This window comes from Dama dama, chromosome 33 (genome assembly GCF_033118175.1).
Source record: "Dama dama isolate Ldn47 chromosome 33, ASM3311817v1, whole genome shotgun sequence".
NCBI classification, from domain to species: domain Eukaryota; kingdom Metazoa; phylum Chordata; class Mammalia; order Artiodactyla; family Cervidae; genus Dama; species Dama dama.
The window spans coordinates 4,452,132-4,465,676 of record NC_083713.1 but is presented as its reverse complement, the minus strand read 5'-3'; the positions used below and the strand labels follow the sequence as shown (position 1 = coordinate 4,465,676).

Sequence of the window (13,545 nt, the reverse complement as noted above, 5' to 3'; positions counted from 1 at the left end):
GGCAGTGTTGGCCTCATGGAATGAGTTACAAACTGTTCTCATCTCTTCAAAGGTTTGGAAGAGTTTCAGAGTGATTGATGTTAAATCTTCCTTGAACATTTGATGGAATTCACCAGTTAAGTCATCTTGTCCTGAGCCTTTTGTTATTGAGAGGTTTTTAAAAAATTACTGACTCAGTCTCTTTGCTAGTTATAGATCTATTCTACTCAGATTTTTAATTTTGTCATGGTTCATTTCTGATAGATATATATTTCTAGCAATTTGTCCATTTCATCTAGATTATGTAATTTGTTGATACAAATGTTCATAGCATTCTTATTATCTTTTTTATTTTTATAAAATTGGTAATATCTCCACTTATGTATTTCTGATTTTAATACTTTTAAGTCTTCTCTCTCATTTGGTCTCAGTCTAAACTAAAGGTTTGTTTATTTAGTTGATCTTTTCAAAGAACCAACTTTGATTTTGATGACGTTTTTCCTGTTTTTTTCTCTTCTGTATTGTATTTATCTCCATTCTAAGGCTTATTATTTCTTTCTTTCTGCTGGGTCTGGGTTAGTTTTTTCTTCTTTTTCTAGTCTTAAATTATGAATATAAAGTTAGGTTATTAATTGAGATCTTTCTTCTTTATTAGCATATGCATTGCAGCAATAAATTTTCTTCTTAGCACTGCTTTCTCTGTATCCCTTAAGTTTTGGTTTACTGTGTCTCATTTTTGTTTGTCTCAGGTATTTTCTATTAAAACTCACAGATTCTTCTTCTTATTGTTGTTTTTAAATTTTAAAATGTGATCATTTTGATGTATTTTTGGCTGCACCGCCTCTTCATTGCTGTGTTCAGGCTTCCTCTAGTTGCGGTGAGGTGGGGGATACTCTTCCTTGTGATGCGTGGGCTTCTCTTGTGGTGTACGGACTGTGGGCACATGGGCTTCAGTAGTTTTAGCAGCGCGTGGGCTCAACAGTTGTGACGCATGTGCTTCCTTGCTCCATGGCATGTGGAATCTTCCTGGACCAGGGAGTGAACCCATGTCCCCTGCATCAGCAGGTGGATTCTTAACTGCTGGACCCCCAGGGAAGATCAGAAACTCAGATTCTTTACTAACCTATGGCGAGTCTACTGATGAGCTCATTTATGGGATTTTTCACTTAATGTACAATGTTTTTGATGTCTAAAATTTTCTTTTGATTTCTTTCTTGGAATTTTTCCTGTCAGCTGTATTACCACCTGTTCTTGCATTTTGTCTACTTTTTTCAACAACTCTTAGCATATTAATCACTCATTTTATAATCTTTAACGTGGTAATTCCAACACCTGTGACTAGTTCTGGCAATATCTTTGTTCCTCAGACTTTCTTTCCTTTTGCCTTTAGCAAATAGTTTTCTGCTGAAAGTCAGAGATTGTATAGGGTAACAGGTACTGAAGTAAACAGGTTTTTGGTGTGAGGGTTTATGTTAATCTGGCTAAGAGGTAGACTATTTCCTTATTTCTTATATAAGCACCAGAGGCTTTGTATTACTGTAATGGGCTCATTTTTCCTTCCCTTCATTTCTCTGTGGCTTCCCTTTGCTCTGATCTTTAGTGAGAGTCTTTGTTTTATAGTTCTTTTAGTTTTAATCCACAGTTCTTATTACTGAAGGCTTTTTAGTGTGGAGATAGGTTTAGCTGGAAGCAGGAGAATGTGCCCTTATCTTCTAAGCCTGTAATCAGTCTCAATCTTTTGTAGACCTGTGATGCCGGGGTGGGGTATAGCCTTATGAAACCCTAGTTCCTTCTGGCTCACCATTTCCAGTTTTTATTTTGGAATCCTCTTCCGGTTAACTATCCTTTTCTTTCTGTCTTTTTATCTGTCTATGCTTTTCTTAAGTGAGACAGAAAGGCTGGAAACATCTGGGATTGGGTAGAATTCCCTTCTTTCAGCTTGGAAAAGGCTTCAAAATATCCCCCCTAGGAAGTCTCTCCCCTTTACATAGGCCTATTAGGGAGAAGGATATGGAGGGTTTCACAAAGGCTATTCTCTCTTTGCCAGGCCCATGAGGGGATGTTTGTCCTCACCCTGAAAATATAGAATGGTTTCTGGAAGAAAGCCATGAATGTATGGGCACCCCATTTACTGCCAAGCCCCTTATACCCTCCTACTCAGTCATAGCAATTTGTCAAAATTTCTCCCTAAATGCTCCTACCAGTTCTTCATAATCTTGAAGCTTCAACTGAAGTCTCAGTTGCCTCATTCTCTGGATGCACCTATGTCTCCAGGCTTCAGAGAAATTATTTGCTCTGTGACTCATTCTCTGACAGGTCAAGAAAATCATGGATTTTCAGTTTGTCCACCTTTTTCTTGTAAGGAGGAGAATGACAAATTCCAAGGCCTTACACAAAATAACAAAAGAACCAACCTCTCCGCTTCCAAAGATGAAAGCATGTAATGTGTTTGTATAAGCATGAAGCTCAGGCCATTAACACACCAGGACCTTAAGATACTTCGGCACTGGGGTGGGGATATGGAAGCAGGATTCACTGGTCATTTTTAAAAATGCATCTTTTCCTTGTTAAGTTGCACTTTCATAGTATTGAAGAGGACTTTCAAAGAGAACATTTAGGCAAAAAAGAAGTGCAGTATTGTTTGTAACAGCTAAAATGGGAAATTAACTTGAATATCCATCAACAGCAGAGTGTCTAAATTACTTGCCACCTACAGGAGACTGCTGTGCAAGCTGTTCAAGAGGGTGGAGAACCTGCATCTGCTGATGCTTGCTAAGCCCAAGGAAGATGTCTATGATACAGTGTGCAGTAAAAAAAAAAAAAAAAAAAATGATGCAAATCATGTGTATTTATGTCATGGGCACAGAAAGGGTCTGAGGACACATGCAATTTCAAGAAGGACAGGTAAGCTGAGGCTCTGCACTTGGCATTGTTTGGATTGCTTGTTGTGAATAGAAATTGATCTTGAATCAAAACAACAGGGGTAAGAGAGGAATTAGAGGAAACTTAGTTTTCATTGTTCTGTATTCAGTGTATTAGTCCTCATGTCATAAAAATAAATAAGCAAGTAAAGAAATAAATAAAATGAAGAGCCAGGAAACGTAAGAATTACCCCCAATGTAGTTTGCAGGGTCTTCCCCAACCTGTGTTTGGACTTCACTTCCCTTTCCTTTCCAGCACCTTCTGCTCACTTCCCCACTCTCATGGTCCACCCAGCCACCCTACTGTCAGGCTCAGCTGCAAGGCTGCCTGGACCCCTTCCAGCACCTCCCATTTCTGAACTCAACCTCAGCAGGTTGGAAGGGCAGAACCACAGTGCACAGGCACCAGGGTGAAGCCCAGCGCCCCCACCACCATGTGACCCTGGGACAGCTGAGAGCTGGGGACAGCTGGACTTTCTCCTCAGGACTTGACTTTACATGGGAAAAACTTTCTATAACTTCTACAGCCATGTGTGAACAGAAGGACTGGAAATTGACCAGAGTTCTGAAAATGCTCTGTGCAGAGCTCTTCCACACTCATCCCTGGGTTAGACACCTGTCCCAGGAGCTGACTCCCAAAGTTCCTCTCTTCCTAGCAATGGGTCACCTCAAGGACACACTTGAGGCCTCAAGGACACCCCTGAGGCCTGCGGAGCCCAATCAGGCTGGCATTGCCTGGATTCCTCTTGCTGGGAAGAGCAGCCTGAAGAGTGGGTTACAGACAGAGAGATGGGCTGAGGGAACCTTGACTCACAGAACACAAAAAGATCGCATGGCCTCCTTCACTCTCCCAGCAAGATGTCTCGCAGATCACTGCTGGGTCTGCTACTCAGATTGCTGAATGATAATCTCTGCGGTGCCAGCATTGCTTAAGATCCTCCACAGATTGAGAGCCACTGGGCAGGTAGACATGGCCCAGGTCTTTATATCTGCTTCCTTGTTGTTGGGTCACTGTACAACCTCTTTGCCATGGCCTCTGAGTCCTGGGACCACCTTGGTTCATACCCTTCCCAGGACTTCTGGGCTGGGCTGGTTCTTCCACATTTCCATGAGTCACTGTGTCATATCAAGGAAGTCTTTGTCAGAAGTTCAACCAAGTTAAACCCAACTCTGTTGCTCTCTAGACCCCAGGCCCACAGGCAGCAAGAAATCAGAAAACCATGCACAACTTTTTGATATTTCATTCTTACAACACTGTTCACTGGGTGATCGCTCTGCTCAGGCGCAGTATGAGGTAACAGGGAGGTGCACTCCTGGCACCCAGAGGTCCCAGACGCCTTGTCCCAAAAGAAGGAAGGAGCGGGGGCCTTGAGGGGGTGTTCACAGCGGGGCCGGCCAAGAGTTAGGCCCCACATGCTGGCTGAGTATGATGTGGGCAAGGTACATCCACACCATGGCCTTGGTTTCCATGTCAGAAGCCAGGAAAGCAGCTGACATGCATCAGCTGCTCATGTCAAGGCCCCAGAACTGTCACCGTGACCATCCTAGGAGGAAGGGTCAAGTGTGGCTTCCCAGGAAGGCCGGCCCTAGCCTTCCATGTGTCCTGTCTCAATGGGCCTGGTCAGGAGCCTTGTCATGCCCCTTTGAGCCTCCCATTTGCTGTCCTCATCCTCACATAGCAGGCCACAGGTAACAGTTAATGAGAGCTGTGGAGCCTATTCCAGCCTGAAAACAAAGCCTCGGACAATCGGGACTGGCCCCAGCCTGTGGTTAGACTGCGTCCCTCTGTCTGGAATTCCTCCCTCATCACTGGATCCCTGGCATCTCTTCAAGAAACAGTTTCATAGCTGCCTGTAGCATACTGCCCCCTCTCCCGGCCTGGCACCTCAACAAAACAGGGCACCTGAGGCAGGATCTAGTCATAGAGGACCCTGTCAAGGAGCTTGCTGTTGGTCTGCTGCCCTGAGGCTGGCCAGACCGACACCTGCCCTTCCTGATATACAAGCCACCTTTCCTTATGTGATTCTGAATGTTTGGTGCTATGCAAATGTTGTGATTTTTTTTTTTTTTTTTTTTTTTTTAGGGGTTGGAGGATACAGCTTCATTCAAAATTGAGCCTTCCTGTAAGAGGAGGCTAGGATGCTGGCAGCATGGAGTGTGAAAATGGCAGTGTGGAGAATCAGACAGCTTCTTCTCCAAAAGCATCTTGCCACCACAGATCAGTTAGAGAGTGCAAATTGAGTGAAAGCATTGTTTGTATGGGATGTTCTGTGACAGGGAACACCCGTTGTTCAGGGTCCCCTGGGTCTGGCCGGCCCTGGCAAGGTTGCACAGGAATGCATGGCATCTGCTGGTTCAAGGCTCTTGCTAAGATGGCTGGTCCCGCTTCTGATTCCCTTAGAGCAGCCTTTCAGGGCCCTTCAGCCCTTCAGCCACAGGTTATAGCTGCTCATTCTGGAGGTGGGGTAAATAGACACTACTGAGCTAACCCCCAGTCTCAAGCTTCTACCCACGTCTCAGATTCCTCACTCACATTTATTACTCTCAATTCTTTTTCAGACTTATCTGCACAATATGCGCCCTTTACAATATGTACTGTTTCCATCCCCGAAAGTTTCAAGCCCGAGTTCCTCTCTCCAACATACTGTATGGTAAGTGGCCAAAGGTATGTTTAGACACCTGGGTTTAGACGGTTCATTTGTGTGTGTGTATGAGGAAATCAGTGAGGAACATCTTGCGAGCACTGGCAGCTTTGCAGTTGGCCTTGGCCTTGGGCTTCCCAGGACCGCTTCTGGCAGAGCTGTTGAGTTTAGGCACGGATGTCTCCATGATAAAATGCCCCACTCTGCCTGACTGAATACTGACAGTCCCTTCCCCCCAGTACGGTCCTCCAGTCCTCACATCAGGAACAAAGGATGGAGATTTAGGTCTTAGACTCTCCTGAATGTGATCCCAAGGATGCAAAACTGTTCCAAAGCTGGGGCTCAGTCGTGCTGTCCTGGTAGCCCCTACTGCCTGCTGGTTGCAGAGGATCCCTTGTGATCCAAAAAGCTGCAGTGGGTTTCTGGGCACTTGCAGAGGGGGGCCCCCTCTCACTAGCTGTTGGAAGTGAGGGCCAGATTCCTGGCAAGTGATCCCAGGCAGAGGCACGCTACAAGTCCAGCTGGCCCCTCTGTGCAGCCTGCTCCATAGCCCTTGAGTTGAACTGCAGGGGCCGGCCCTCCATAGAGACATGGGCCTGGACATTCAGCGTGGCAGGCTCCTCCCTGAGCTGACTCAGGTCCAGAATGCTGCCTGGGCATCTCTGGTCCTGTGGGATGTGGAGTGGGTTGGCCAGGGAGGGCAGGCTACAGATGGCAGCCAGGTTAGGGAAGCCATTAGGCTGTTTCTGTTGCAGAACGTCAGGGCCCCCAGCCTGAGGGTTCCCGCAGAGCCCACTACCTGTGTTTTGTCTTGGGGGCTGAGCAGCAGGGGACTGGCAGTCTGGGTTGATCTGTAGGGCTTCCACCTGGGCCACACAGTCTGTCAGGGTAAGTTTTGAATCCATGGTGCTTCCCCCAGGACCTGGCCTCCAGGGACCTTGGAAACACCCGCGGTTCCTAGGCAGCCTGGGCTCCTGGGAGCCAGGCCAGACAGATGGGTTTGGGACCTTGTTTTTCCTGGATGTGTTGGTTGCCATGGTGGCTTCAGACCCTACAGAGGAGAAAGAGCCTTCAGGGTGGCCTGGTGTTCCTTGTTCCCCAGAGACCTGCACACACTCCAGAGAGGGATCACAGGATGAAGACCTGGTCTCCTGTGTGGCCCCGGCTAGGACCTTGCTCACTCCAGCAAGCAGGCCCTTGGGACTTGAACATGCCCACAGCTCCTTCCTGTTGGGTGCAGAGCTCGTAGAGATCCTACCTGCATCTAAAGCCTGGGTTCCCCTGCCATCCAGTTTCACTGGACCTAGGCCCATCTTCTCAGAGCCAGCTCCTGGTTTCTCCACCAGTCCTCCCGAGGGAGCTGTCGGCTCTCTGAGAGCTGAGGCAGGCGCGGCGCGGAGCTCCGGGCCCCGGCGGAGCCAGTTGATGATGCCCATGGTGATGGCCAGTTCGGTGTCACAGAGCTTCAGCAGGCACTCTCTGCCCCTCCAAGAGCTCTGCAAGAAGCCCTGGTTGAGCAGGTCTGGGCCTGGAACGGGAGCCAGGTTCTCCTCTGCCCCAACACGGAAGCTGCACATGGACAAGGGGGCTCCCACTGCAGGCCCTGATAGACTCTCAGACACGCACAAGTCATCATCCAGGCTCGGACTCCCAGGGCCCTCAGCGGGGTCATAGAAGAGCTCATAGAGGGCGTCTCCACTGTAGCTGTCCCGGGGGAAGGTGGCTGTGGGTGTGCCTGGGCTTGGGGCCTCCTTCTTATCCTCCTCGAGGCCTGGTGAGAAGGAGTCATAGTAGCCCTCGTCGCTCGTAGACACAGACTCCGGCCGCTCACTCTTTGGGGTTCCTGTGTCCACAGAGCTGGCTTTGGAGCTGCTGTGGGGATCCCTGCATGGGCACAGGGGGAGCTCAGCCAGCCCAGCTGCATCTGGCCTGGGCTGAGCTGTGTCTGACGCCTGGGGGCCTCCCAGCCTCGGGCCTAGCAGGGCGTGCTGCTGCTGCCTCACCGAGTGATTCACATGGTCCCAGAACTTGGCAAAGTCAGACATCTCATTCTGAGCTGGCGATGCCAGCTGCTCTATGCTGCCTTGGAAGGGGCCCCTGGGAGTCTTGCTGTCAGAGGTCTGTGATCTCTGGGCAGGGCTTGCCAGGCCCTCGTTCAGCTCCAGGGATGGCACTGAGCTCTCATCTGCAAAGATCTCCCCACAGCCTGTGAGTGAGTCAAAGCTCTTCAGTGAGGCCACGTCCTCACACAGGGCCCTGCAGAGGTCAAAGGAAGAGTCGGGCAGGAACTCACTGTCAGACAGGTCCTGGCACTGGCCATCCAGTCCCAGTTCCTCGCCCAAGGGGAGGAAGGCTATGCCTCGATGCCCTCCAGTCTCTGATGGGCCCTTGGGAGAAGACAAGCCCTGCCCCTCAGTTGCCCGTGAGGGCAAATTCTCAGTCTTGTTTCTGCGGATGTGGAATAGGTTACGAAAGCACTTCTTGGGTCGTTTCAGGGAAATCCTCTTCCTTGGCATGCTCTTGGCCACAGCTGGTACGAAGGGCATCTGGGGCACAAAGTGGCGGTAGTCAATCATGCGCTGGCTGCTGGGGGGCCCTGGGAAACTTGCGCTGCCCACCAACTGCCCTGTAGCCGTGGCTGCCCTGTCAGCCCTGGGCACAATGTTGTGATTCTTGCTCTTCCGAGCCAGTTTGAAGGTGGCCCCACAGAGAGCTGCAGGCCCTCCACTGGTGTCTGGCTGGGCTTCCCGATCAGAGCATCTGTTGTATCCTTGGCTGCTGGGACTGACCTGGGGGCCCCTCTCACTGTGGGGTAGCTGCTGCCCTCCCAGTGAGATTGCATCCTCTGTGGTCAGGGCAGTCGCTGCTGGGTCTGGAGGTTTCTCATGGTCAATCTGCAGGCTAGATTTGATGAAGGTCTTTCCTCTCTTCAGCTCCATGCTGCAGTGTCCCTGCTGCTATGGGGGAAAGCAGGAGACACTCAATATCTAGGATGGAGGCTTGTGATTCTAGAAAACCTGTCCCCATACCCCACTCCCTGCCCCACTCACACAGGCATGGGAGCCGAGCTCTGACATCTGAGCTTGGATCCTCTGTGGAGGCAAGAGAAGGGGGAGATAGGAACTGTCCCACCCCCACACTTACTGCTCCAGCCTTTGTAGACAACTGATATTCAGAGAAGTTAAGTCGCATGCTTAAAGGCACAGAGTTGGAGCCAAAATGAGAGCAGACAGGGTCTGGTGTTCCTGTAACTGTGATCTTGTGACTCACTCAAGAATCCTTTCAAAGCTTGTCTGGGCAAGTTAGCCTCTCATATCCAGGCCCTACACTCTACCAATAGCACCATATCCTTAGGGGGAGTATTATGGCCCTTCTGAGTGGATGAAGCAGAGAAGTCAATAAGTAAGTTGCTTCCTTCATATAAGCAACAAAGCTGAAAGGAAATCTGCTTCCAGGGCTGGGTGCCGTAGGTCATCAGTGGAAGGGGAAGACACATGTGTGCCCTTCAGGACTGATGTACCCAGCAGGCAGGCAAGGCACAACCAAGCATTCCATGATGCACACAGAGCTTGGGCAGAAGAAGAGAGACAGCAATGTGGCAGAACGCGAAAGAGAGGAGACAAGCATGAGACCAGGAATGGACAGGCAGGCCATCAAAGCACCTCATGAGCTGGGGCAGCAGGCAGGTGTTGTCTTCTGTGTGTATCCTAACTGACTGACCTGGAGTGCCACCCAGAGAAAGTTTCTGATGCCCAGTCTGAGCTCAGTGGGAAAGAATGCTGGAATTGCTTATTGATGTCTTCCCGGAATTGAGAGTGGGAAGGTGGTAAGAGTGTTAAGAAGTTGATCATTGTTGGCACAGCTGGGGAGTCTGGCCTTACCCTGAGTCAATGAAGAGCTATAGAAGTCTTCTGAGGGAGCAATGGCATAATGAATCTGGTGATCTGAGACCATTTTTCTGATGTCTGAGTGGAGGATGGACTAAACCATGAGAGAGGCTCTGAACAGAGGGGACTCACAAGAGGCAGCTAAAATGGGCCGGGTATAAGGAGATAAGGTCTAGATGGAGGCTGCAGCTATGAGCATGATAAAGAGAGTAAAGCCATAAGATTTTTCAAAGGAAGAAACACCAGGATTCAGCAACTGAATAAAGAAAGACAGTCTAGAAGCCTGAGGACTGGATACATGCCATTAGGGGGATCATATAAGAGGGAAAGCTGAAGTGAAGAGGATGAGAGGTGAATGAAGGGAAGGAAGTGACCTGTGCCAAGAGCTGGTTTGGGGGTGAGAAGCAGTGGTCTAGCTTAAATGTATTACCTTTGTGTGAGTTTGGAAACACATGAGAACACATGAAAAGAAGGCAGTGCTGTGTCAGTAATCAAAGGATGTCACAGTCATCAGTCAGGATGTGAAAACACAGGATACAGACCCCAGATAGCTGAGGTGCATATCAAAGGAATGATTTCATTGAGCCCAGACTCTTGCATCTTCCCATATATAGAAAAGCACTAAACTCCTTAACTTGGGATATCTGGTTTTCTTTAATTAACAAAATCATTTGACATTAATACCACCTGCCCCTTGTTGCAAATCCTCTATATAACCTGGTTCCCACTCTCAATTCCTTGGAGCAGCTCTCTAATAGTTACTTGAGATGCTGCCTCCTGGGCTTGAAGTCCTAAAAATGCCCACTGAATAAAATGTAACTCTTAAAAAAAAAAAACACTAAAATAAAGCAGGGTTTAAGAGCACTCCCTTAGAGCCAGTCCCTCCATCCTGGCTTGCTGGACCTCACAGGTATCCAGCTCTCAGGCTCCATCTGTCTCACTGTCTCCACATGTCCTTGGCAGTGAGGGACTGCCAGCTGGTCTTCTGGCAGTTTGACCAGGGAGAGATTATAGAGTTTGGGTTGGTTTCTTTGGTTCTCCATAGGGAACACCTAGATTCACTCTCCCTTAGTCCACAATCTGTGAGGAAGGACTAGAGCAGGTGTGCAAGCAAGTGACTGTCAGTATGTATGCCTTTCACACCCACTGCCAAGGAGGCTTACCAGCCCCCTCCGGAGAGTCTCAGAAATGCTTTGACATGAGGTCTGGGAGGTGGGTGGAGGGCTGCCTCCCAGCCCAACTGGCAACATTAAAACCAAAGAGGATGAGAAAAGGTGGCAAACATGGCACTGCAGAGGCTCACAGGGGCAAATGTCACTACCTCCATCCCATTCCCACCCCTTAGCAATGCTTCCTCCCCAGTAGAGGAACACCTGCGGCTTTGACCAGAGAGCAGAAGGAGCAGGCACCATGCAAGGGAAAGTTGCAGAACCCAGGCTTGGCTCTGGTTATAGCCCAGTTCTTGGTGGCAGCACCCTGGACAGTGGGTCAGCTGCCTTTCTGCCTCCTATTGGGTAGCACGTAGCATGTGCCCAAGCCTTTCCCAACCTGTACCTGCAGACCCCATTCTTACTTCTCCCAATCCTTTGTAGCCCAGCCCTGATGGGTTTTGGGGCACACAGCATAGTGGTAACCAGGAAGACTGCTTAGCCCATAAGCTTATAAGGGACATACTGCTGTAACCCCATTTAACAAAGGAGAATTTAACATCCAGAAAAGTCAATGGATTGGCCCTCACACAGGTGGCAACAGAGCTAGGATTTGAACCCAAGACTGTCTGATACTAAACCTGTGTTCTTAACTGTGACAGAAATTCTTTGAACCAACAGCTCGATTTCCCCTTCATGGGAAATCTAAAAATTGAATAATAAATATGTTTTGTAATGAATTTGAAAAGTAAAATGAAAATGAAAACTAAAAGCAAAAGTATAGCTCACGCAAACTTAGAAAAATTGTAACTGAAGGTAGTATAATTTCTATGGCAAGAAATTTTGGCAATATTATGATTATGCAGTTACCTTTCTTATGTTTTAGAAAAATCTTTTTCTTACTGTACTCTGGAAAATAACTTCAACCAGGCATGATAAAGATTATTTCACTGAAATTCAGTGTGTTCAATCCATTCAGTTTCCATGTTAAGATACTTTACCAGATCCTGACTGTTTGGAAATCTGCGGTCCATATGTGACATGGGTGGGAGCTCCCTAAGTGGTCAGAGGATCCACCACCCAACTGGAGTCAGGCTGAGCAGTCGTCTTTCTTGATAATTCTCAGGGGCACAGTAGGATTTATCTAGACACCCAGGTGCTGGCACTCTCATTTCCTGAGGGCAGAGGCCATATCTGTCCAGGTTCTCAGTTTTAAAAATGCACATTCTGCTTTGTTGTCCTGTGGCTAAACACCCTCTTAGGGGAGAACCTGATAGATACTCTCCCATTATTTCCCAGCCAATAAGACCAATTTTTAGTTTTAACAGATCAGTCTAGTTGTGAATAAGAATGTAAAGTAGAGGCAAAAGGGCAGAGAGGTCAGTTAGGAGCCAGAGGAGGGTCCAGTGGAAAGAAAGTGGTGGCAGAGACTTCCCATATGTGAAAGCTTCCCCTTGAAGCATCTTACACAGAGCATGCACATGCATGTGAACTTGTTGCAAATTGAGAAAATGAAGCAATTTCATTTGCTGCTTTTCTATATTATGACTAACTAGCTCAACTGCCTGGAATTTTCCTTTCTTTTTGGTAAGGTAATTCTATACTTTTCTTTCATTTTTGAACATGAAAATGATTGGGTATTTCATGAAGCAAAATAAAAACATTGGAGTTACATGTATGCAACAGAAATAGTTTGGAAATACAAAAAATTTTGCTAATAGTTTTGGTATTTACGCTGATTTCCCCTGCCCCACCCCCCAATATCCAGGAAATGACAAACATGAAACACAAAGGGGTGAGTGGTGATAAGAGTAGGGGCTTCTGAGAGGAGCCCCACCCAGGTACATCTTGGACACTGGGGTGGAGAAGGTAGGTATGGAGCAGTAGTTTATCTCTGTAATAGGCTACCTTGTCGAAGCCAAAACCTTCCATATGGATGGAATGAAGGCCATTGTGGGGAGGGACAGTCTCTGTTCTGGGGTGGGTGTGAGATTGGGGATAAAGCAGAAACAGAATCTGCACTGTTTTTGAACATTACCAATTCATTCAACCCTCATGTTGGGGAGACAAAGGGACCTTTGGAGACCGAAGGTCCTGGTCCACTTTTTATAAGGGAGTGTCTGGATATTCCTGGCCTGCCCAGTGGAGAGAAGATGGGCCTCCAGTCTTACTCGTCCTTTCCCAAGACCCCATCCGCGAGAAGGTTTCCCCCTTCCCTAGCTCAGACAGATCATCGCTCCCGGACACCATATCATCTTCGCTGGGCACCAGGGAGTGGACAGAGTGCAGACACTGGTTCCTCCACTCAGCCCGCCCATTGCACGAAAATCGCACAAAAATTTCCCAATCACTCCCTTCCCCCACTCCACACACGCCTACATCCTCAGGGCTTTGGCGACTTACCGCTAAGGCCGGGAGTGTCGCGGTATGCGGTCTTGGCAGGTCTGGGAGCCGCGCCCGATACCGAGCTGCGCGCTCAGCACCACGGTCAGTTCCCGACGCCTGGCGCCCACTCAGGACGCGGGGGAGGCGGAGGGCCCGCGTCCTTCCTTCCGCGCTGGAGGCGCTGGGCAGCCGTTCCAGGAAACGGGCCCGCAAGGGTTAACCGCGAGAGGGCAACTAGGCCGGGGCGGGGCAGAGGTGGGCCGGGAGCCTGTCAGCCGCCACGCAGTAGTCGGAGAGGTGACGCGCGCGCGGGCCGAGTGGGGGCTGTTCTGGCAGTGCCTCCGTCTCGCTTTGTTCCTGTTTATTCAGATATCAGCCTCGGTGCTTCTCTGCCTCCCCGCAGGGCTGTGATTTTGCATCCCTGAGGCCCAGCCTCTTGTGCACCCCAGACTGACAGTCATCCAATCATGACCGTCGGCCCCTACCGTATACTGTATTCCACAGCCACGGTCAGAACCCCTTAGAGTGCGCAGGTGTGGGTACCCCTAACCCCCACATCCCGCAGCGCCTGGCAAGTTTAACC

The 13,545-nt window shown here is 49.0% G+C and overlaps 1 protein-coding gene across 1 annotated transcript; it reads right to left on the bottom strand.

Annotated features, from left to right (window-relative positions):
* Nucleotides 1–6,051: 6,051 nt before the first annotated feature.
* AMER3 (APC membrane recruitment protein 3) lies at nt 6,052–13,062 on the bottom strand. The gene is made up of 2 exons (XM_061135818.1): nt 12,981–13,062; nt 6,052–8,499 (listed from the first exon to the last, which is right to left on the bottom strand). The coding sequence occupies exon 2, from the start codon at nt 8,479–8,481 to the stop codon at nt 6,052–6,054; it is 2,430 nt and encodes an 809-aa protein (XP_060991801.1). The 5' UTR covers nt 8,482–8,499; nt 12,981–13,062.
* Nucleotides 13,063–13,545: the final 483 nt, after the last annotated feature.